Source organism: Peromyscus eremicus, chromosome 8a (assembly GCF_949786415.1).
Source record: "Peromyscus eremicus chromosome 8a, PerEre_H2_v1, whole genome shotgun sequence".
In the NCBI taxonomy this organism is placed as follows: Eukaryota; Metazoa; Chordata; class Mammalia; order Rodentia; family Cricetidae; genus Peromyscus; species Peromyscus eremicus.
Window position 1 is genome coordinate 43,029,822 of NC_081423.1, and position 24,273 is coordinate 43,054,094.

Sequence of the window (24,273 nt, forward strand, 5' to 3'; positions counted from 1 at the left end):
CTATCAGAGGCAGGCAGGGAGTCACAAGTTTGAAAGGTTTCAGTTCAACCGATTAAAACAATGTTTCATGTTGTACAACAGACCCCTGGAAGCTACAGGTTGGCAGCATGAGAAGAGTCTGTACAGATGATGTGCTTAGCAGGGGGTTGGGGAGCAACTGGGTGCACTAAAGCTAGGACAAAATGGAGCTACTTTGGGCAGTTCAAAAAAGATGCTGAAGTGTTTGAATGTGACAGATGCATATCTTCCTTCAGACTTTCAGCTATCCCCTGGGTTACTCGTAATACCACCACAATGTAAATGCTGTCAATAATTGTCATGCTGGATGGTGTAAGGGAAAAGTATACCTATGTCCCTCAGAAATGAAAATTTTATTCATTTATTATCTATTTATTTGTTCATTTAATTTTGAGACTGTGTCTCACTGTATAGCTCCTGCTAGCCTGGAACTTGATTTGTGAACTAGGCTGGCCTTGAATTCACAGAGATCAGCCTGCCTAGGCCTCTACCTCCCAAGTGCTGGGATTAAAGGCAGAAGAAATTTTTAAAGAATATTTTTAAACCATGGTTGATTTCTCAAATGCAGAAACCTAGGGGTACCCAGAGCCAACCATAACTCAAAAATACAGAAAGAGACAAAGAAGTGAGCCCTATGACATCCTTGAGTCACTAGAACCAATCTTTTTGGTTTTTCATGACAGGGTTTCACTGTGTAGCCCCGACTGTCCTGGAACTCACTCTGAAGACCAGGTTGGCCTTGAACTCACAGAGATCGGCCTGACTCTGCCTCATGAGTGTTGGGATTAACGGCGTGCAGTAGCACCACCTGGATGCTTCTCTACCATTTCAAGGAAACACAGTCTCACAGCAGATTGCCTGGTCCTATGGCTAGTTTCCTCGTTTATAAACCTCATGTAACTTGCATAGGCCTTCTGTGACATGAGCTTTCTAGCTTTGTATTTATCTTTCTCATTTGGGAAAAATCCAGCCCTCACACTCTAGGGCAAAGTATTTTTTTTTATTTAAAAAAAATTTATTTATTTATTTTTACGTTTATGTGTATGGAAGTTTTGGCTGAATATATGCCTGTGCACCACGTGCATGCAGTGCTCAAAGAGGCCAGAAGAGGGCGTTGTATCCTCTGGGACTGGAGTTAGCGAGGATTGTGAGCTGCCATGTGGGTGCTGGGGCTCCAGACTAGGTAGGACAAAGTCTTAACATACAAAGATCTTTCCCTAAAGTATCTTCATGTTTACATGCTTTGAAATATTTTTTCTACTTACTAGTTCCTTTTTTAATATCATGAGACATAGTAACAATTAACACATTTATAGACATATTTGAAGACTCACTGTTGAATCCAATAATGTCAGGCTGGACACTGAACAACTGTCACCCTTATAACCTGTATAGATTTGAAGGCTTACTCTCGTCTATCTTTAAGCTGTATAAGGTCATGGTTGCGTACAATCCGCATTTATGATCAAAGAGGACCATGCACAACAGGCACTTATGCCTTTCCCTGTGCCTAACTTGAAATCCTCCCTGGCTATACTTCGGGATGACTAGCTGTTTTAAAAACCTGTGCCCACAATCTGTTTGTGCGGGCTCAGGATGGCCGAAACTTTTGTTTGTTGGGTTCACAGCCCAACGAAGTAAGTGCTCAATAAATATCCTAAGGACACAGCTTTGTCCCTCCGGCTACTGGGCTCCTCCATCCTCCAGTGCCACAGTTGGACGGAGTGCTCCAGTCTGCCGCTCGCAGACGCTGCAACCTGGGGCTGGATGTCCCCAGGGCGACCAGCAACTCGCGTTCGCGCTCACCTTCTCCCGGCGCTTATCCCTTTAAGGGCGGGCGGCGGGGCTGCGCACGGGCCTCGCTCTGGGCTGGAGCCTGCGCGTCCGTGTCCCCGGCGAAGGCGGCATCAGCCGAGGACCCAGGACGAGGAGCGGGGCGATGCTCAGGCTGCGCGGCTGCTGCGCGCGTCCCCGCGGCGCCCCGGTCCGGGCCGAGCGGAGCCGGGCGGGCAGCCGCGCCCTGCGGGTGCTGGTGGACATGGACGGCGTGCTGGCGGACTTCGAGGGCGGCTTCCTCCGGAAGTTCCGCGCGCGCTTCCCAGACCTGCCCTTCGTGGCGCTGGAAGACCGGCGCGGCTTCTGGGTGTCGGAGCAGTACGGACGCCTGCAGCCTGGGCTGAGCGTGAGCACCCGCAGGCCCCTCAGCCGGGCCCCGCGGGAGGGGAAACCGAGGCCACAGCTGGCCAACCCCAAGCCAGCCCGAGTCCCCCATGACCTCTGGCGGGTCCTTTTGTACAACGGGGCCTTTGGGAGGACAGTGGCCACAGCGCTGGGGTATCACCCGGGCTGTCACCCGGGCTTGCATCAGTCTCCTTACTCTCCCCCTAGAAATCTACCTCGATCCTCTCTCCCTCTTTCCCTCCATCCCTCTCCCCACCCCACCCCTACCACAGCCCCTCTCTACCCGCCTGCCTCCGCTCAGTCTTGGAGATTGAATGGAGTCTCCTGAAGGTTAGACAAGCTCTCTACCACTGACCTACATCTCCAATCCTCTTACTTTTTTCCCCTTGTCATTGGCTCTCACTAACTTCTGCGGGCTGCCCTTGGACTCACTCACTCTGTATGTAGCCTAGGCAGGCCTTGAAATTTTGGTCCTCCTGCTTCAGCCTCCCAGAAGCTGAGATCACAAGCCTGTAACACCAGGCTGGGCTTGGATTTTAAATTCTTGTTGTATTTGGTCTCAGGTAGTTTGTTACATGGGGGGGGGGGGGGGGAATAGATTAAGCGTTATGTCTCCTTACTCTTACACAGACATGGTTATTTCTTCCTCCCGATGAATTTGATAGGTGTCTTTGCCCTCTTGTTTTGCCCCAATCCATGGAAGCATAGCTAGAGAATATGACTTTCAGAGTGTCACAGGGGGAGTCAGAGTCTAGGTAGAGTGAACTTCCCTTTTGACCTGATGAGGCCTTTGCTGAGCCCTTGGGCAACCCCCAACCCCATGGCTAGACAGATACCCAGGCTTTTTGATAGAGAGAGTGTAATTTGGAACTTAAAACTATTTTATGAAAGGAACAGGAGCATTTGCCCAGCATTAACTTAGAGGATGAATTTTCTGGCATCTCTCAGTTGGCTGCCTGGAGGCCATGGCTAGAGGGCTTGATGGTGAGGAGAGTGATATTTACCCAGGTTTGTAACACCCTCCAGGGACTGATGTCAGTAAGGTAGTGGAGAAAAAGACACGCAGACAGAAAGCTGGGTTCAGCTGGACCGGGCTCTTTGCTGGAGAAACCATACCACCCCCCGAAAGCTCAGGGTATTTATTATAGAGTTGAACAGAGCGGTAGGTGCATACAGGTGAACCAGGAGGCAAGGTTTGTGGTGTGCCACTGGATCTGGGAGAGACAGGTTTAGCTAATCTAGGTAGGAGCAGTCTGCAGATGGCATATACCCAGAGGAGAAAGCTGGGGTGGACAATTTCTGCACACACTATCAAAATCTAGACTTGGACCAGAGGAAGGCTTTCTCATGCCTCTAATTCTCATCCCAGGGGAGAGGCTCTGCCTTTCCTCCATGGCTCTGCCTCTGTCGGCAACATACATTCACTCAGGACTTTCTCCAATCCCTGCACGGTCCACTGCTTTGTCTTGACTGTAGGAAGATGCTACTGTCTCCACTCTGCACACAAGGAAACCTGCTCCCACATCACAGGATAGTGAGGTGTGCAGGTGGGATTCAGACCCAGCAAGCTGTCTGCCTGCTGCATGTATTTCTCTTTCCCCTCTTTTTTTTTTTTTTTTTTTAAAAAAAAAAAAAAAAAGACAGGGTTTCTCTGTGAAATGGTCCTAGCTGTCCTGGAACTCACTCTTTATACCAGGCTGGCCTTGAACTCACAGATCTGATGCCTCTGCCAACCGAGTGCTGGGATTAAAGGCGTGCACCACCATCACCCAGCTCTCTTTCCCGAGTCTTAACATCCTGTTCCCTGTTCTGCTCTGTCTCTGTCTCTCTCTCTGTCTCTCTCTCTGTCTGTCTGTCTCTGTCTTTGTCTCTTTGGTTTTTTGAGGCAGAGTTTCTCTGTATAGTTTTGGTGCCTGTCCTGGATCTCGCTCTATAGACCATGCTGGCCTCGATCCGCCTGGCGCTGCCTCCCGAGTGCTGGGACTAAAGGCATGCGCCACCACCGCCCGGCTCCTGTTCTGCTTTCTCTTGATGTCAACAAGGTGCACAGACAGGGCTGGTAATACAGCTCAATGGTAGAGGATAGCCTAGCCAGTGTAAGACCCTAGGGTTCATTCCTAGCTCTGCAACTCTGCCCACAACTCTCAGACCCCTACACAATAAATACGGCACCCCCACAATAATCTGGTTTACTGAGGGACAGGTACTGCAAGGGGACATGGGGTATCGTTTCTGTTCATTCTCAGATGGTACTTCTGCAGGCAGCTTCCACAGAGCCCGGGTAGCTGACCTCTCCCAGAGCTGAGAACCATGGAAAGCTTTAAAGCAAACAATCCCTGTCACCTTTGTAGCTTCAGCATTGCATGAGGTTCACTTGTAGATGACTGGCCAGTGTTTGCATCTGGGGGACACAATTTCCTTATAGGAATGCATTCAATTTGTTTGTTTAGTTTTATGTGTGTGAGTGTTTCGTCTGCATGTGTACATGTGAACTCTGTACCGTCCTAGTGTACAAAGAGAAGAAGATATCCAAAGCCTTGGAACTGGAGTTACTTTCAGATGGTTGTGAGCCACCATGTCGGTGCTGGGATTGAATCCAGGTCCTCTGCAAGAGCAACAAGTGCTCTAAACTACTGAGCCATCTCTCCAGCCCTGGGAATATACTAAAGGGATAAAATGAAATCTACCCAGACTCTGCAAGCAGACTTGTTTCAAACCCCAGCACCATAAAGAAGAGGAGGAAGAGGAAGAGAAAAGAAGAAGAAAAAGAAGAAGAAGGAGGAGGAGATGTAGTAGTAGTAGTAAAAGACTTAGAGGTTTGGCTTAGTGATTGTGATTACATAGGATGCATGAGGCCCCGGGTTTCATCAGCAGCACCATAAAACAAAGAAAGAAGAGGTGCAGTGACTTAATAGCTCTTTGTGTAGATACTCCAGGCCCAAGGGGACTAACTCTTGTCTTCCAAGTGCAAGGCGAGAGAGCACAGGGAAGAAGGAGGCTACTAGGATGGGAAGGACCTATTGATTTCCACTCATTCATTTTCTAGGCCTCAACTCGCTGAAGGATACCCCCAGAACCTCCTGTGGCCTAGCTGTCTGAAGTATAAGTGGTCAAACCAAAGAGTCTAGGTATAATAGCTGTGGCCATGCTTACTTTGTATTCTTGCCCCTTGGTATTGGGGAAACTTGTTCCAGAAACCTCTAGGGTACCAAAAATCTACAGATGCTCAAGTCCTTCAAGTAAAATGGCATGACATTTGTGTATGGTGTGTGTACTCCTGTGTAGCTCAGCCCTGCTGTAGGTGGCATAATACAAAGTGTAAATGCCTTGGAGATGGTTTTGAATACTGAATGGTGAGGGAGTAACGACACAGAAAAAGGCCACTGAGGGTTCAGTGAAGACAGTAATTCCCCCTGGTAGTCTCTGTCTGTGGTTGTTTGAATCCATGGAGGTAGACTCCATGGCTCCTAAGAGTCATGGAGTACCTTTGTCTTTCTTCCTTTTGGTTTCCACAGCACTCTTGGAGGGAGATTGGGCAAAGGTGGAAAGAAAAATCTCATTTCAACTAACTTAGTATCCTTAATTGTTAGGACAGAGACCTGAGCCCAGAGAGGGAATTGCCTCTACCAGTGCTTCCCGGGGAGCTGAGAGGCTAACTATAGGCTTGGTGTTGGAACTCCGTGTCTGTTCTGTCTCACTAGGACTTTGGGAGAAAGGGATGGGTCTTGTCTTGGTGTTGTTGGTGAGAAGCTCCATGAGGGTGGTGGCCAACCCAGAGCTGGCCCACAGAAAGGGTCATACTGCCTCCATATATGAGTTCAAGTCCTGATGACGTTACCCCTAAGTGGCCTTGAAGAAAATCATGTTTTTCTTAAATTGTTAACCAACCATCTTTGGTCCTTGTAGGTTGCAAGGATTGAACTTGAGAATGTGTCTTAGTAACAGTGTGTTTGTTCAACCTGGGTAGTTGACAAGGAGATTGGCGCTCTCTTAACCAGGCAGTGGGATTTCCTGTACTGCACACATGTACAACACTGAGACGCTCCCTTCTCGGAGGCTGAGATATCTTACTTCCACCTTGCCTGGCCCTAGGAGAGATCTGGCCAGCACTCTGGGAACATGAGTTCTGACCTACTCACACAGGGTAGAAAGGGGATCCTTACTCAGCCACTGTTTTGCTGTATGGCATCAGTTTTACTATAGCTAAAAAGAGAGTTTGTATTTCTTTTTGAGACAGGGTTTTATTTTGTTGCCCAGCCTGGCCTCCCAAGTAATGGGACTAGCATGGGCCACCATGCCTAGCACTGGTGTCTGGATTTTGGCTTTCAAATTTTCTAAGCAACAAAACTCCTTTTTTGGGGGGAGGCAGAGGCAGGTGGATCTCTGTGAGTTCAAGGCCAGCCTGACCTCCTTAGAGAGTCCCAGGACAGTCAGAGCTACACATAGAGCTCCTGTCTCAATAAAATAAGATAACGTATTGGTACCTCAGCACATAAACCAGGTGAGGGCACAGCTGTTCTGATTGGTGTGATGAGGAACCTGGGACTCTCCCAGCTGTCCTTTTCCCGGCTTACCATATTCCTATCCTTGTAGACCCTGTACACCACAGTGCACTTCAGGATCCCGGAGTTCCTTCAGCCTCCAACTCTGGTGACTCTTGTTGTGGCCATGAATGCATTCCCTCAGCCCCCACTGTGTGCTGGCTGTTGTAGCTTAGAGCACTTTGTGAAGACTGTCCTCAACCTGAGAACACCAGGTGGCTGTCCCAGAGCTGACACCTTAGTTTGTCTCTGCTGTGTCCTAAGAGAGGTCACATCCTTCCTGAGAGAGGGGCCCAAGCACATGCTAACTCCTTGTGATTCCTCCTAGGGCACAGGTCTAGGGTGAGTGTAGGGTGCCTTGAACCCCCTTCCCACCAAGCAGCAGCTCTGCCCAGCTGTGTACGTTTCCAAGAGGAGGGTGGTGGGTCAGTGGGGACCTGGAGGTGACTTGCTTTTTGGCTTCTCAGGAGAAAGCCGTCAGTATCTGGGAGTCCAAGGATTTCTTCTTCGAACTTGAACCTCTGCCGGGAGCTGTGGAAGCTGTGAAGCAGATGGCCAATCTGCAGAAGTGAGTATGCCTTCCTGCCTGCCTTGGGACTCCACAGGCCAGCTCCACGCCTTTATCCTGCTGTCTTGCCCTTCTCTCCTCAGCCCCACAGAGGCCCATTACATTCTCATTGCTGACCCCGGCAAAAGACCTTCCAGGCACATGCTGTGGGCACCAGCCTGACTGTGACACCCAGCATGGGCTTTGCCCACCAGGGAAGTCCAGCTTGCCGTTGTGAAGCAGTCATGTGGGGCAGATGAGCCTAGTCTGCCAAGTCCTGAAAAGAGGGTGAGCAGTAGGCCTCACTTGGAAAAGGGGGGTTCAAAAAGGACAGAGGTGTCATTTTGTTCTGGTGAACCTAGAGCTTGTGTGTGGTGAGGCCCTCACCTCACTTTCTACGGTCCTCTGAAGCCGATTGGAACTTCCCTGAGATCTTCTACAAGCACAGCCTTATTGACATGCACGCCACACCTTGTAGCTTACCCATTTCGAGTGTACAGTTCAGTGACTTTAGAGCACTTAAAAGGTATGGAGCCATCACTAATGTCAATTTCAGAATTATTTTCATCATCCCCTAATGTCAAGCCCATTAGCACACTGCTCATTCCTGCCCTTCCATGATTCCTAAGAGCCACTGATCCACTTTCTGCCTCCAGGGCTTTGCCTGTTAGAGACAGTTCATATAAGTGCTACCATCTAGTGTGCGGTCTGGCTTCTTAATGATTTTAAGGTTTATCCACCTTGTGGTAGCTCCCGATATTCACTGTTCTACTCTTGTGAGTGTGTGTGACTGGGGATGGAATTCAGGGCATTTTGTATGACAGGCAAGGGCTGTAACCATTCAGCTACACCCCCAATCAAGTACTTATGCTTTGACGACTGAATAGTATCCATTGTATAGAGAGACTGCATTTTGTGTACCCATTCATTAGTTGGTGGACATTTGGACGGTTTTCGTCTTTCGACTTTGTGAGTAGTACTGCTGTGAAATTTGTGTTAGCATTTGTTTGAACGCTTGCTGTTACTTCTTTGGGGCATATACCTTGAAGTAAAACTGTGAGGTCATAGGGTAATTCTATATTTAATGTTTTAAAGAACCATCGAGCCTTTTGCCATAAATTTCAGGAAGACTGCAGTTTCGTGATGTGTTTGTCAACACTTGTTATTGTCTCTTTTTTTTTTTAGCTATCCTGGCGGTGGCTGTGACTATGGTCTCTCATTGTGGTTTTTCTTTTTTGTGTGTTTTCTTTGAAATTTTAACTCAGATAGGTTCTTACTATGTAGCTCCGGCTGGCCTAGAGCTTGTTATGTAGACCAGACTGGCCTTGAACTTTCCAGTGCCCTCTTCCAGCATGGTCCCCGAGGTACAGGAGTATTGTTGTAGATGTCGATCTCCACTGGGATGGGACTCCATAACTTTTGATCAGCTGTGGTTTTCTGTGGTGATCTCTGCCTGTGCCTCCTCCCTACATAAAGGTTTAGTTGGGATGAAGGAGAACGGCATGGAGGAGTCAGAATTAGCTGGGCTGTCTGTATTGAGGCTGAAGAGTTGAGTGCAGGTAAAGCTTGGGACTGAGAGTTGAACAAAGTCATTCTAAGCTCTGTCGGTAGGCAGCATGTGGCGGAGCAGGGCGGGGTGGCGAGAAGGCTGTGTGGCCCGGGCCTCAGCAGTCAGGCTTTGGAAGGAGCAGTGAAGACGAGGGAAGGCAGCTTGCTTGCCTTCCTTCCCTCTGAGGTGTGGGGGTGAGGAAAAGCCTGTCTGCAGTCAGCCCTTCATGTGAGGCAGCTCCAGAGAGGCTGGGCCCGATACTGTCGCTCTGCCGACTCTGTTGTCTCCCTGCACCCGATGTTTTCCTGAACACTGAGCAGGTACAAGCAAAACCCCCAGAGGCCACCAGACAGGTCTCCATACAACTCCCCAGGGACTAATTTTCCAAAGAGAGTTGGAGAAATGCCACTCCTGCAGCTCAGCTTGATGGGCCAGCCCGTACAGGCGCCAGAGTAGAACACAATGTTAGGACTGTTTGGGACAGGGTGGTGTTGGTGGTTGGGGATCCATCCTGTGGCTGTGGGGAGGAGCAAGCACCTGGGAAGCCCTTCTTGGTCAGGATCAGCAGCCCAGAGGTGTGACAGTGCATTCATCATGCAAAGCCCATGTTCCTCTTGAGGCCCCAGAGCTGGAGAGCTTGTCTCGGTGGAGCCTGGCTCCCTTCCTGTGCAGCCTGCAGCCAGACGATGGAGGATAGTTTCCTTTCAATCAGCTGGGGATGCAGCTCTCTTTCAACTGTCTGTAGACTCTACAGTATATTTACCCTTTATTTTCTCCCTCCTCCATTGCTGGTGCTGGAGAAGGAACCCACGGCCTTGCGACACGTCTTTTCTACCACTGCGCCCCCAGCCCCCGCATCCTTTCAGTACTGTGCTTCTTACCAAATGCTTCTCTCTCTCCCTGCTTTCTTACTTAACTGGAGTTCACAATTAACCCAGCTAACCTTCTGATCCTGGTCCTGCAGAAATTGCCCACCTCAGAGTTTGTTGCCTGTGGCCAGAGCATATCATATGTTGCTTCCCAGGACCTTTGAATAGGGCAGAAATTGCAAGTTGTAGCCTCTTGTGTGGGAAGGTGCAGAACAGTGGGTTTTCCCGTAATGGGTACAGGCTTAGACCCTGGCTACAGTGGTGTGGACGTAGGTGCAGGGCTCACTGCGCTTTCTCTTCCGACAGCACTGATGTCTTCATCTGCACAAGCCCCATCAAGATGATCAAGTACTGTCCCTATGAGAAGGTAAGGAGTACGTCCCAGGCCGGGGCTGCTGTGTGACACAAGGTCCCATCCTGGTGCGCCCTCCCTCTCTGCACTAGCCTCAGGCTCTGTCTCATGGTCTGGATGGACTTGTTACAACGTGGGCTTGGTGGGAAGGGAACCTGCCACATTTATCAGCTGCGCCTGGTCCAGGAAAGTCTGGTAAAGCAGGTGACAGGGATCAGGGAGGGGTCAGACGCTCAGGGACATCTGTGCGTGAGCAGAGTCTTTTCATTCATTTTCACACTCTCTCTTGTGGTGCTGGGACTGGAACTAGGAGCATCATGCATGCCAGGCAAGTGCTCCTGCCACTCAACTTTGTTCTCAGGCTTACGTGAAAAGTCTGACCAAGAGCTGGTCATGGTGGGCCAACCTGTAACACCAACACTCAATAGGCCGAGAAAGGGGGATTGAAAATTCCAGCCAGCCTGTGCTACATAGTGAATTTGAGGCCAGTTTGGGCTATAGTGAAATCTGTCATGGCCCCCTTCCTAAAACAAAAATCAAGAACTAACATAAGCTAAGCAATCCAAGTTTTTTCTGTGAGCTCCTTTGTCTAATGAAGAAGTAAAACGGTCCAAGCGGGGTGCTTTCTGTACATTAGAAGTTGCGGTTGTTTTCTGCACTGGGCAGGAGGATTGGGCCACCACACCTTGTGGGTTTCTCACACGCTCCTGTGAGCTCAAGAGGCTGGGTTCTCAGTCACCTTCACCCCCTCAGGCTTCACATCCTCATGCTGAGTGCTTTTGAGTATCTCTACCTTCCTCTATTCCCACACAAGCCTTCCTCACCTGGAGTTGTTTGTATGCCTTGCTGGGTCAGTCTGTGTTTATTTCAGCCCGAGGGAGTGGGTGTTCAAGCCACAGCTTGCGGGTGGAGTGAGGAGTGAAGGCTGGGTCTCCTCTTTGTATCAGAAGACCGATCCGCAAAGGAGGTTCTGGACAGGTGGGGACTGGTTAGAAAGAGACATTTCAGCAACGCTGACCTTTTGAGTCAGAAACTCCGGGAGTGGCAGCGTGGTCTCAGCCAACTTGCTAGATGGTTCTGCTGGACCCCTAAACTTGAGCTGTGAGGGTCAAGTGATTGGATGACTGGCCAGTACAAGTGCCCTGGGTGGCTGTCAAGTTCCTTTATAGAAACCAGCGTGGTACTATGTACATATCTCCCCCTGTACTTGAGTACTTAAGCCACCCCCGGTGACTACAGTACCGGATACAGTATGCATGCCTTTGCTGTGGCCTTCTTCTCGTCCTCCATGGCTAATGATATGGGTCTTGTTTCCTGTATTCTCTTTCTGAAACATGCCTGGCATCTGTCTGCTTCTCTTATTGCTACGATTTTAAATTTCTTTGTAGAACTAATAAAACTTTATAAGGTGGATCATGTCAGCCCCGTGTCGATTACTTTCCTGTAAAAATAAGCCTGAAGGTCCTGCCTGGCTCTTTCCATCCACAGAGTTCCCACCCTGTGTTTTATGCTGTCCTTGACTTGTATTATGGCTCAGATGTGAAAAGCCCTCTGTAGACTCATGTGACTGCTTAGCCCCTAGTTTGTGGTGCTGGTGAGGGAGGTTGTGGAACCTTGAAGAGATGGGGTCTGGCTGGTAAATGTGGGTTGCTGGGGGCAGGTTTATGGGCTGGAAACCCGCTTCCAACCTGGGATTCTCAAATCTCTGTTTCCTGGTCCACCCAGATGTGGGCCAGCTTCCCCCATGCCTTCCCTGCCGTAATAGATGGTGTGTCCTCAAACCATGAGCCAGAACCAATCCTTTCTTCCTTAAGTTTGTTCATCCAGGGTCCTGATTGCACTGGCCAGCACAGTAACTAATGCAGTTGGTAATGTCCCACATTTGCTGACCACCACAGCTAACGTTAATTCAGTCTCTGCTGTGTCATAGCAGAGACATTGCAGTCTCGGCCCTGGTTTCCTGTCCACCGCTCAGATTGGCTCTGTTTCTTTGTTTCTGGGTTATTTTCTGTCTCCTACCAGACTGAAGTCTGCAAAGGTGGTAAGTGCCCTTCCTTCTTTCCCAGCACAGAGCTAGGCACCTGGAGAACACTTGAACAGATCCATTGTTCAACAGAGAACTATCAAAGACATTTAAAAATTATTTTTTGAATTGCATACGTGAGTACTGTATTTACATAATTTCTACCCGTCCTCCCTCTCCAGCACCTCCCCTGCTCTCCCTCCCTCTCAACTTCATAAGCTCTTCTTTAATTAGCCTCCCTCCCTCCCTCCATCCTCCTTTCCTCCTTCCTCTTGAGCCCATTTAGTGTTGCGTGTACATACATATACTTAGAGATAGCCTCTTGGGATAGGATAACCTAGCAGGGAGCTCATCCCTGCAGAAAATGGACTCTCCCACTCAGCAGCCATTGATTCCCTGTAGCTCTTCATCTAGGGATGGGGCCTTGTGAAATTCCTCCCATTCACATTAATGTGTCAACTGGTATTCTCCTGTGTAGGTCTGGTTTAGGTAATAGTATTGTTGAGGTTTCATGGGTAAAGCTTCCTTGTCCTGTTTTAAAGACACCATTTTGAAGCAGGCATCCTGGTCTGGTTCTTACGACCTTTTCCGCCCCCTTCTCTTGTTTTTCCTGAGCCTTAGGCATAGGGGTTGTGTTGTAGATGTGTCAGTAGGGGTGTGCACCCCATTGTTCTCTGCATTTTGACCAGTGTGGCTCTCTGTAATAGTCCCCATCTGCTGCAGAGAAGCTTCTCTCTGCAGAACTGAGAGCCACAGTTATGGGTCTACAGATAAAAACTTAGAATGCAGTAAGAAGTTATAGGGTTTAGGGAAATGGAAGGAAGAGAGTCTCCTCTAGGGTCTGGCCTCTCCAGCCATGATGGGTAGTTGGCGAGATTCAAAGTCATGAGTTCCTGTCATGAACGCCCTCCTACTGAGTAAGCCTTAAGTCTGCCTGCCATGGCTCTGCAGCTACCCCTGCTTAAACTTCACCTCACGCTTTCCCCTCCTCTGCCTTCATATCACACGCTGTTGATCATCTTTTAAGCAAACCGCCCTCTATTTGTTGTGAGATGAAGTGCTCCAGTCTTTGCCTGGTTTTTCACTGGGTTGCTGTGTGTCCGCTTGTGAGAATCCTTTCTGTTTTAGAGACCAGTCCTTCATCAGGTGATGGATTCTGCAGATATTTTCCCAGTCTGTGGCTTTTCATCTCCTTAGGTTTTTAAGAACTGTTGTTGCTTTTTAAAACTTTTTTTTTTTTTGGTTTTTTCAAGACAGGGTTTCTCTGTGTAGTTTTGGTGCCTGTTCTGGATCTCGCTCTGTAGACCAGGCTGGCCTCAAACTCACAGAGATCCACGTGACTCTGCCTCCCGAGTGCTGGGATTAAAGGCGTGCACCACCACTGCCCGGCTTTAAAACATTTATGTGTTTTTTTTTATTTTAATTTCTGTGTGTCCACAGGGCCTCCTACAGTGCATATAAGTTGGTCAGATAAGAGCCTGTGAGAGTCAGTTCTCTCCGTGTCCCATGTGGGTCCTGAAGGTCAAACTCAGGTTGTAAGCCTTGACTGTAGTGCCTTTTCTACCATCAGCCTATTGTTGCTTTGTTTTTGGAGGCGGAATTTCCCTGAATAGCCCTGCTGGCCTGGAACTTGCGATTCTCATACTGCAGCCTTCCAAGATTACAGGTGTGAACTGCAATGCCTGGTTTAGCAGAGTCTTTTTTTTTAATTAAAAAAATCTAATATAACATATAGTCACATATATTTGGTCACATTCTTTCCCATCCCCCAAGGGTCCCCAGATCCCCCCTCCATACCCATCCCATTTCATATTCTTTTTCTCTCTTAAAAAAAATACAAAACCAAAACAAAGTACAAGCAGAAAAGAAAGAAAATAAGATAGAACAAAACACGGATTCGGTTGGCCAACTATTCCTGAGCATGCAGCCTACCTGGGATGTGGTTAATTCTTTGACTAAAGAAAATAGATTTAACCCCCCTCCCAGTAGCTCTCAATTGCAAATAACTTCTTGGTTAGGGGTTGGACTTTATGTCCACTTCCACTTCTCCATGCTGGGATTTTGTCTAGAAGAAACTTGTACAGGTCTTGTGAGTGAGTTTAGTTAAGGGTTCTACTGCTATGACCAAAAGCAACTTGGAGAGGAAAGGGTTTATTTGGCTTACATATCCTGAATCCTGATCCACTGAGGGAAGTCAACACAGGGACTCAAGCCCGGTAGGAACCTGGAGGCAGGAGCTGATGCAGAGGCCGTGAAGGAGTGCTGACAGGCTTGCTCCTCGGGACTTGCTCATCCTGCTTTCTTATAGAACTCATTTACCAGGGGTTGTACCACGTACAGTGGCCTGGGCCCTTCCCCATCAATCACTAGTCAAGAAAATGCTCTAAAGGCTTGCCTACAGCCTGGTCCTATGAAGGTATTTTCTCAACTGAGGTTCCTTCCTCTCAGATGACTGTAGCTTTTGTCAAATTAATATAAAACGAGCCAGTACAAGGATGCTGTCACGGTCTCTGTGAGTTCATCTGCATTAGCCCCGTCAGATCTGGGAAACACTGTTTCTTTGAAGTTGCCCACCACCTCTGGATCTTAAAATCTTTCATCTTCCTCTTCAACATAGATCCTTGAGTGTCAAAGGGAGGAGTTGGATAAAGACATCCCATCACAAAGCATGCAGGATCCACAGCTGGGTAGGACTTCTGACCTTGATTCTTCCCATCATTCTTAGTAGCAGCTTCTGGCACTGCAGGAACTAGCTCTCAGGGAGGGGACATGTCAGACCCAGTCCTAGCTTTATTTCTGCAAGTCAGCAGCCAAAACATGAAACCTCTTCAGCAACAGGCTCTTACCATTCAGTTCTGGAATACAACCAACAACTGTGGTGATGGCCTTTATTGTTTTAGGGGCTTCTAGGACCTCTGTGGCCAATAACTCCTAGAGAGATTGCTCATTCTTAACACTGGGTTCCTTATTAACCACCTTATGGCTTTTGGTGCATCTATTTTCACCCTTTGTGTCTCTTTAACACTGACAGGCACGGGGCATTGCAAACTTTCCCCTATCTGTTTGGTGGGTATCGCTTGTGCCTTATCCAACCATAAAGCTCCCACGAATTCCACAGCAACACCTGTTCGCTCCCTTTGTGAACTAATGTCCCATGCTGGCTTCTTCAGGTACACTCACATGTTTCTTAAATGAGTCTCCAAATCTCCACAACCCTAGGGTTAGCCTTGTGCTGTCCATATGTAACAAAACCTTTCTACACAGGCTGGGCAGAGCAGCCATCTAAAGTCTCATAATGAATAGTGAGTGGGACTGTGGAATAAGCCTGGCGAAGCCCTTGGAAGTCCGTTGTCATCTGTTTTGAGCTGTGTCAGGCGATGACAGGAGTTCACTACTCAGGAGATACTGAAGTCCGCCATCAGCAAGATCCAACAGTGCGGGAAGATTTTACCCGTTAGTATCAGTTGTTCCCTCCACAGATCCAGAGGTGGATCGGAGGCACTAGCCTAGCTCTCCCCAACTCTCAGTGGCTCTCTCTGAGCCATTTCACTTCCACACCCTGGAGCTTGTCCATGGGACCTGCCTGTTTTTCCCTACCTTTGATGAACTTGGTAAGCGTGGCTCAGCCCTGCCCAGAGTCAAGGGGCAATGAGACCCACCCCTCTGCTCACCCCGGTTCCCTGAGTCAGGGAAGCTCTGGGTTGGCACTATGGCTGGAGCTGCAGCTGTGGTCTTCATCCATCATACCTGGCTACTGGGGAAGGCCTTGGCTTAGCAAGCTGTCTATACTTTTAGCACCTTTTTCGGTGTGTGTGGGGGGGGACAGGGTCTCACTTTGCGGCCCTGGCTGGAACTCACTATGTAGACCATTGAACCCATAGAGGTCCACACACTTTGACACTTGTCCTGATTGATTTTTTTATCAACTTGACACAAGCCAGAATTATCTGAGAAGAGGAACCTTTGTGGAATATTATTTTAATATGTGTTACATTTGTTTTTGCTGTGGAACATTTGTTTAATGATGCAAAGATGTGTTGCATTCTTTTATGTTGCATTTGTTTATCCCTGTGAAGCTGCATTACATTGCCTGTCTGAAACACCTGATTGGTCTAATAAAGAGCTGAATGGCCAATAGCCAGGCAGGAGAAATGACAGGCAGGGCAGGCAGGCAGAAAGAATAAATAGAAGGAGAAAATTGAAAAGAGAAGATCGAGGAGCAAGAAAAGGAGAAGAGGAGGAGGAGATCAGGGGCCATCCATCCAGCTACATAGCTAGGAGTAAGAAGTAAAGAAAGGTATATAAAATGGACAAAGATAATGCCCCGCCTGCAGGGCTTCAACGGGTTCTCGACCACCCTAAGGACGGAATGTAGAGACAGGAGATACAAGGAAATACACCAAGTCTAGATTCTGATCAAGGTGCAACTTTATTTTTCTCCAAGAGGGTTTATAAAGTTTCTGCAGGGTGGGGGGAGCAAGAAGCTGTCATCTGCATAAGGTGTTTGTATAGGATGTTTACAGGGTGAAAGGGTCAAGGGCTCTGCCTCAATGTCCTGTTGCTAGGCAACCTGACTGTAAGATGATCTAGTTCCCTGTCTTATGGGGGGGGGTCTGTATTTTTCCACTAACTAGAGATTCTATCCTTGTCCCTGACAATATAAAAGCCCAGAGACAAAAGATAGATGGGATAATTTAAGAAAAGCTGTCTAGAAATAAGCCAAGCTAAGGCCAGGCATTTATAAGTAATAAGACTCGATGTATTTATTTGGGAGCTGGGTGGCAGGCTCCCAAAGAGCAAAGAGTAAAAAAAAAACAACTACATTTTAAAATAATACTCCATAACAAACCTCAGTTGAGAAAATGCCTCCATCAGATTGCCTATCTGTGGTACATTTTCTTGATGTGGGTAGGCCAAGCTCACTGGGACAGTCACCCCAAGCCTCAACCTTCCAAGGAACTGGCATTTCAGACCTTCATCATATGCCTAACTTAGTTAAAATTTTTTATTGTGTTAAATACATATAACATAGAAGTTCCTCTCTTAGCCATTCCACATGTATATTCAGCATATTTCATTGTTATCTTTTGCAAATGTAATTTTTATCTAATTATAATATCCAGATGAATAGAAATATAAGTGATTTTGTTTATTGTATTATCTAGTTTTTGGTGAATGGTGGTGGTGGTACTTTGAGACAGAGTTTCTCTGTGTAGCCCTGGCTGTCCTAGAACTCACTCTGTAGACCAGGCTGGCCTTGAATTCACAGAGGTCGACCTACCTGTGCCTCCCAAGTTCTGGGATTAAAGGCATGCACTACCACCGCTGGGCTGTATCATCTATTTTTAATAGTTCTAATTGTGTTTTTTTTTTTTAGATTATTTGGGGCTATTAGAGTTCAGTTATAATTATATGTACTAGGTATTAGTAGATGTTTGTGTTAGCCAGGTTCCCATTACTATAAAAACACCTGAGATAAATCAATTTATAAAAAGATTTATAAACCTTTGTTCAGAGGTTTGATTGGTTGGCTCCCTTGCTTTGGGCCTGTGGTGAGGCAGCCTATGGTCATGGCAGAAGCCAGTAGAGAGCAAAACCACTTCTTTCATGGCTAGATAGCAAAAGAGAGGAAGAGAACAGGGCCAGAGTTCCACAGTCTCCTTTGAGGACATGCCTTTAGTGATCCAAAGAGCTCCCATAAGGTCCAGCCTCCCCAGGGTTCTAGCACTTTTAACAATGCCACCCTGGGAAACAGTCCCTTACCACATGGGCCTCTGCAGGACATGGTAGCAGTATCCTACATCAATTTAATCATGCTGACTGTATCCTGAGGGTGCAGATCTTAGGAGGTCCCACAGCTCAGGCATTATCAGAACCATGGAGTGGGAAGGACACCCGGGTCCTCTGATTTGTGATAAGACCCAGAGCTATAGCTCCCTTGTACCCACTGTGTGCCAGGTGCAGCACAGGGGTTCCACACACATCTTCCCACCCGTGAGACAGAAGATGCTGACTTGTATTAGTCAGGGTTCTCTAGAGGAACAGAACCGATAGAATGAATATATATTTATGCGATTTATTAGAGTGGCTTACAGGCTGTGGTCCAGCTAGTCCAACAGTGACTGTCTACCAATGGAAAGTCCAAGAGTCCAGTAGTTGTTCAGTTCACGAGGCTGGATGTCTCAGCTGGTCTTCAGTGTTTGCAGGAATCCGAAGAATTAGGCTCTAATACCAGTGAAGGAATGGACTTGCCAGCAAGATCAAGAGCAAGCAGGCAAAGAGAGAGAGCTTCCTTCTTCCATGTCCTTTATATAGGCTGCCAGTGCAGATGTGGCCCAGATTAAAGGTGGCTCTTCTACCTCAAAAGATCTAGATTAAAGGTGGGTCTTTCCACTTTAAATGATTTAATTAAGAAAAATCACTCACAGGTGTACCCAGCTGCTGGGTTTTAGTTAATTCCAGAAGACTAGTCATCACAGTACTCTAGTTACCACACCTGGATCAGGCAGCTTTCCAGGGATGAGCAAGGCTCAGAGGCAGAGCAGTGGGTGTCCATTTAGAAGTAGTAGCTTAGTCGCTCAGGCAGGAACCTGAGCGCCCCTCCAGATACAGGGCAGGAGAGTACAGTGGTAGGAACCATCACTGGCCCTCTTTGAATTTCAGTTTCTTTATCTGTACAGAATCTGTGGACCACAGTACTGTTTCCTTTGTGCAGTTGCTCCTCTGTGGTTGGTAGACAGGCCACGTAGACAGGCCATGCCAGAGACAAGAGCCCCAGAGACTGGGTGCATGGGACCAGATACTTGTGTGAGTGATGCTGCACCCAAGCATGTGATTATCACTCACAGAGGTGATGGCTACAATGAATTGGAAATTCACAAAGAGAAGTAAAACTTCTTGGCTCTGTGAATGGTTTGTGAACCACAGTGTTCAGGGACCAGACCCTGTCCTGCCTCAGAACCCCTGTGCCACTAAGCCTGGGCTGCCTAGTTGTGAACCCCTCAAGCCCAGGGGTTCTCCGTCTGCACCCAGGTTGTCATGAGGTAAGAAGGTAATGGACATCAAGTACACTTACAGTAGCAGCCCTGGTTTCTGTCTTCCATTCTCCCTCTGTGTCACCTACATGTCAACACTAGGGTCACTTATGTCTTTCCCGTGGCCTGACCCCTGGAGGTTGTCCAAACCCCACTCAGGTAAGCACTCCAGGGACTCAGCCCATCCACCACCCATCTGCCCGAGGCAGCATTTTGACCGGGCTAAGCTGCTTTGTGAGCCCAACGGAAGCCTGTTTCCCTGCAGAGGTGTCTTTCTGGGAAGATGGCCAGTAGGGCCTGCAGGGCTTCACTGAGGCCTTGGCCGTGAAGCCTTTCCAGTTAGAGTGACCTCAGGCAGTCTGTCCAGAAAGGACTGTTTCTTCTTCATTGGTCACGTGGACACTTGGACAGGTGTCCAAAGAACTACTGTCCCTATCCTAAAGGATGTCAGAGGTGGTTGCAAGGATACAGATAACGTGGCCACAGTCGTGGCCATCACCTGGAAGGATGAGGAGTGTGAAGGTGAAGGAAGTAGAGGGGGACAGTTTTAGGAACTTGCAATGTCAGGGGAGAAGTGTGCCTGGACAGTGTGAGAGTGTCATGTCTGTGTGTGTGTCGTACATGCACGTGTGTGGTTAAAGGCCTGAAGAGATGGAACTGTCTGAAAATTAAGGTTACCATTGTGAGGCCTGAGGCACATGTGGGGTGGGGTAGGGCAGGGCCTTGCAGCCTCCCTATAGGCTCTGCTCTGTTCTCCAAGTCCTTCCTGTACTGGAGGTCACGTGGGGCCACATGGAGTTTGCTCATGTGTCTGCCCAAGTTACATGGACCACAGCCGGGACAAAAAGGACCTGCCTGAGGTTTGCTGCAGGTGATTGCACAGCCTTTCCCCTGGAAGGTCATTCCCTATGAGCCAGTGGACACTTACAGCCATCTTCTTCTAGCTCCTGGCTGCTGTTAGTTCTCCAGGTGGGGCCAGAGGAATCCGGGCAAAGGCTCCTGTTCCCTTCTGCTGGAAGCTTCCCTGACTAACGTCCATACCTGTCTTGGTCTGTGAGCAGATCAGGGAGGATGTAGAAGGGTAGCCAGATGGCTAGATGCAGCTACCCACTGGGCAGTGTGGCATGCCCGTGAACCTCAGGCCCAGGGCCACTCATCTCTCTCCTGGTTCTCCCAACAGAACCGTAGCCAGTGGCTAGTCAGGCCATATCTGCTGCCAGCCTCACTAGGGTGGTGAAGGAGGGAAGGCCGTTTTCCCAGTTCCCAAAGTGTGGTAGGAAAGGGAGAGGCAGTCCAGAGCCCCACAGTGGCGAAGGGAAGTGTGGCCTGCCCGAGTGCACAACGTCCTGTCAGTGGTAGCTGTCCCCGTGGTCTGATGGTGGAGCTTTCTGCCTGTCAGTCTGGCAGACACCTGCACTCTTTCTGTGTGCCCGGGACACCAGCTCTGCAGCACCCCTTTGCACTGAGGTGACTGTCAAGTTCTTGTAGCTCTCCTCTCCCCCAGACTACTGCTCTCCGCCCCCCAGCATCATATCACACACGCTTTGACTGCAACAGCTGTCCATGCTTTAAATTCCCAGCAGAGACACTGGGCGGATCCGCTGGTTATCTCTGTGAGTCAGCCACCTTAGGAAGTCACTAAGCCCCCAGGACACAGTGGCAGCCAGTGTGACTAACCTTTGATGGAGTGCTGAGAGCATTCTCTGTAGCTCTGGGGATGTCAGGTCTGGGTCTGAGTTGTGACCCTTCTGTAATCTAGCTGAAGAGTGTGCAGGTACACAGCTCCCAAGTGACAAGTTCTTGGCCACACAGCTCCCAAGTGACAAGTTCTTGGCCACACAGCTGCCTGAGTGGGCCCTTTATTTATTAGGCTCCCTCCCTCCTGAGTGCTAGGGTTCTAGGCTGAGCCATTCCCAGATCTGTCTGATGTCATCATCTTCTCTGTTACCTCCAGTACGCTTGGGTGGAGAAGCACTTTGGCCCTGAATTTCTGGAGCAAATTGTGTTGACCAGAGACAAGACTGTGGTCTCTGCCGACCTTCTCATAGATGACCGGCCGGACATCACAGGCAAGTAGCCCAGGGCAGGGATGTGGGTGGCAGGGGGAGTGTGGGTGGCCATGGTTGCATTCTCCCTTCTCCCACATACCTCCTCCTGGGGTCTCCTCAGCTTCCTTCCCACCTTTACCAGGTGTTTACCAGCACCTAGCCAGGGACTTCCTCCTGTTGGGAAGTCCTGCCTGCACCCTAGGGACAGGGGGCTACTGGAAACCAGAATGTCTGTGCCTTACCCAGACTGAGTTTGACCTGTTGGCTTTCCTGAGTGAGGACCCAGCTTTGACTTTCAATCCTTTATGTTTAGTGACAATGGTAGTGCAGGGTAAGTCTACTATACAACAGGAAGTCGCAGTCTAGTGTCTATAGCTGACAGGGGCTTGGGCATTGCATTTGTCCCTTTTTTCGGTTCCAGCTAATGACCCCTTCCCAGAAAACAAGCAAACCGATTACTTGGCTCACTTAACTAAGAAGGTAGGGTGGACAAAGGGCTTCAGGCATGGCGGGATTTGGGAGTTCCGTTAGTCAGTCCACACTGTTTCCCGTCTCCTGGATGTGTTCTGCCTGGTTTTGCCACATTGTGGGCAAGATGTTTCTGCCCCGGTAGTTCTTAAGAGTGACAAGTAACAGTTTGTTCTGTTTTGGTCACATTGGCAGGGAAACAGTTTCTTTCCTAAAGCTTGCTGAGTGCCAGGGAAACATGCCTATCTGCCCCAGTCTCTCCAGAGGTCGGTGTGGATGGAGACAACCTCTCTTAAACCACAGGTCTCCTGGAGGCTTCCAGGGGGCTTCAGCCACAGGAACTGTGGTCGCAACCCCAAGGAGCCTATCAAGTTGCGGCACGGTGTGAAGGAGACTGGTACCGGTAACCACAGGGCATGCAGGCCTGGGCTTCCCACTTGAGCTAGCACAGGATGAGCACAGAGGTGGTTGGCCAGGCCTAGCAGTGGGGATGACAGAGCCCCTTCAGGCCTCACCGTGTGGACCGCTTCCTGGGTATTGCACGGAGCACCCTGTGTACAGTGCCTTGCTTTACCCTCATGCCCTCTGTAGGGCAGGCTACTAGAGCATCACTTTGCAGACAGAGAAACTGAGTCAGATGAGGCACGACACCTGCTTATGGGGCTACACCGGGGCCCCAGTCTTTGGACTGAGGCGCTGCTCTCCTCCCCAGGGGCCGAGCCACACCCCAGCTGGGAGCACATCCTCTTCACCTCCTGCCACAATCATCACCTGCAGCTGAAGCCCCCTCGCCGGAGGCTGCACTCGTGGGCGGACGACTGGAAGGCCATCTTGGACAGCAAGCGTCCCCACTGAGGGCTGTGCTGTGACTCTCTCGTGGTCCAGTGTGGGGCTCAAAACTCATGACTGGACAGCAGACAGCCTGCTGAGGGCTGTACTGCAGTTCCCTGGCACTTCCTGGAGGACCCCAGTGGACTCTTTGGTTAAGACAACTTCTTGATACACTCCTCTTCTCCTAGCCCAGGCCTTAGCCTGATCTTGGGCAGCTCTGGGAGAAAGGCATTTGTTCCCGGGCAGCTTGGCCTGGCCTCAGGCAGTGGCCCACACCACTCCCTATCACTGCTTCCAGTAGGGATGTTCTCTAAGGCACTGGGGTGCCCTGTTCCAGGATCTGCAGCCTTTGCAAAGGTAAGGAGTGCCAGAGAGAGATGACAGGCTCCCCTGACAGGCATGTGCCCTTCCACCTCTAACACGGTACCTCGTCCAGTTGGCCCACTTAGTCTGTTCTCTCCTCCCGGCTTTCAGTGGCCACCAGGCTCTTCTGGAGGCCAACAGTGACCCTGCCTATGGTTAGTGCTGTGGTTTCTTTCTCTGGTGTCCCTAGATCCCATTCACGGCCCAGAAAGGAGTCGGCAGGCTTGAACATTTGTTGACCGTATGAGAAATAAATGCTATTCACATGTAGCCTGTGCCGTGGCCTTCTCTAGCACCTGCCCCAGGGTCATCTATTGTGCCATCTGCCTGTGATGTAAGCATCTGGCAGCCCCACACATTGATGAACAGGACAGAGGTGGGCATAGTGCTCCTTTGTGTGCCTCACATGGTACCACACGGGGGCAAAGGCAAGACGGCCTGGATGGTGGCGTAGCTGGCAGCCTGGTGGCTTCTTTTGGTGCCATTCATCCGAGGGAGGCACTGCTTCCCTCAGGCACCTCCCCCAGTGCCTTACCCCTCTTCTCCTAACCCTGCAGTCAGGCACAGGGCCCAGGAACTGCTGTCACAGCCTCAGCGGTTGTTCCCTTTGAGCTGAGTCCCTGGGAGGCGACACTTGAGCCAGCCACCTCCCAACTGTCCTCTTGTGAATTTTAGAAACAGTGCCCAGGGCAGTTGAGCATTCTCAAAACCCTGATTTGAGATGGGCATGGTGACACACGCCTGTTTTCTTAGCACTTAGGTTGAAGCAGGAGTATTGCTGTGAGTTCAAGACCAGCCTGGGCTACATAGTCTAGGCCAGTCAGGGTTACACAGCAAAACCCTATCTAAAAACATTAAAAATCAGCACCTCAGTTTGTTTCTGGGCCTTCATATTATGCCTTTCAGGATCTAAGGCACGTGATCTTGACTGTCTAGGGACTGGGCTAAGGTGGAGAAAAGAACAGGGAGAGAAACCTGGTTTCAGAGCTGGCCAGGAATTCCATTTCCCATCTTTTGGTCTTAAGAGTTCAGCTCTGTCACCAGGCTAGGTAGGGAGTCTGAGGCATCCACCACCCAGTCTGGAGAAGGATACCCCAGGAATCCACTGCCTGTCCTGGGCCCCTCTTGACTTGGCCATGTGTAGCTTTCCATAGTACTACCCCATTGTTACCCTTGGGCTGGTTGGGGACTCTGCCAGTGTCTTACTAGAAACACATGGCAGTGATGTCACTTGATCCTGGAACTCTGTGGCACAAGCAGGGCAGTGTCTGGTAACGTCTTGACCAGGGGGCCTGGAAAAAAGCCAGTCCCTGGAGTGTGGCTTTGTGCCTGCTCCAGAGACCCTTTGTTATCCTGACAGAAGACCTCATTCCCCAGCAAGACCATCTATGCAGGTCCAGGAAACAGTGTGACAAGTGAGATGCATGAATTATTTCCTTGTGACTCCTT

General features: G+C 49.4%; 1 protein-coding gene across 2 annotated transcripts; it reads left to right on the forward strand.

The window, feature by feature from the left end:
* Window positions 1-1,906: 1,906 nt before the first annotated feature.
* On the forward strand, window positions 1,907-23,094 carry Nt5m (5',3'-nucleotidase, mitochondrial). 2 transcript variants are annotated; one of them, XM_059270794.1, is made up of 5 exons: window positions 1,907-2,200; window positions 7,208-7,308; window positions 10,012-10,072; window positions 21,069-21,183; window positions 22,343-23,094. In XM_059270794.1, the coding sequence occupies exons 1-5, from the start codon at window positions 1,958-1,960 to the stop codon at window positions 22,483-22,485; spliced, it is 663 nt and encodes a 220-aa protein (XP_059126777.1). In that variant the 5' UTR covers window positions 1,907-1,957; the 3' UTR covers window positions 22,486-23,094. The 2 variants fall into 2 exon arrangements, with proteins under 2 accessions (XP_059126777.1, XP_059126778.1); XM_059270795.1 differs by lacking the exon at window positions 1,907-2,200 and adding an exon at window positions 4,149-5,327.
* The last annotated feature ends 1,179 nt before the right edge of the window (window positions 23,095-24,273 follow it).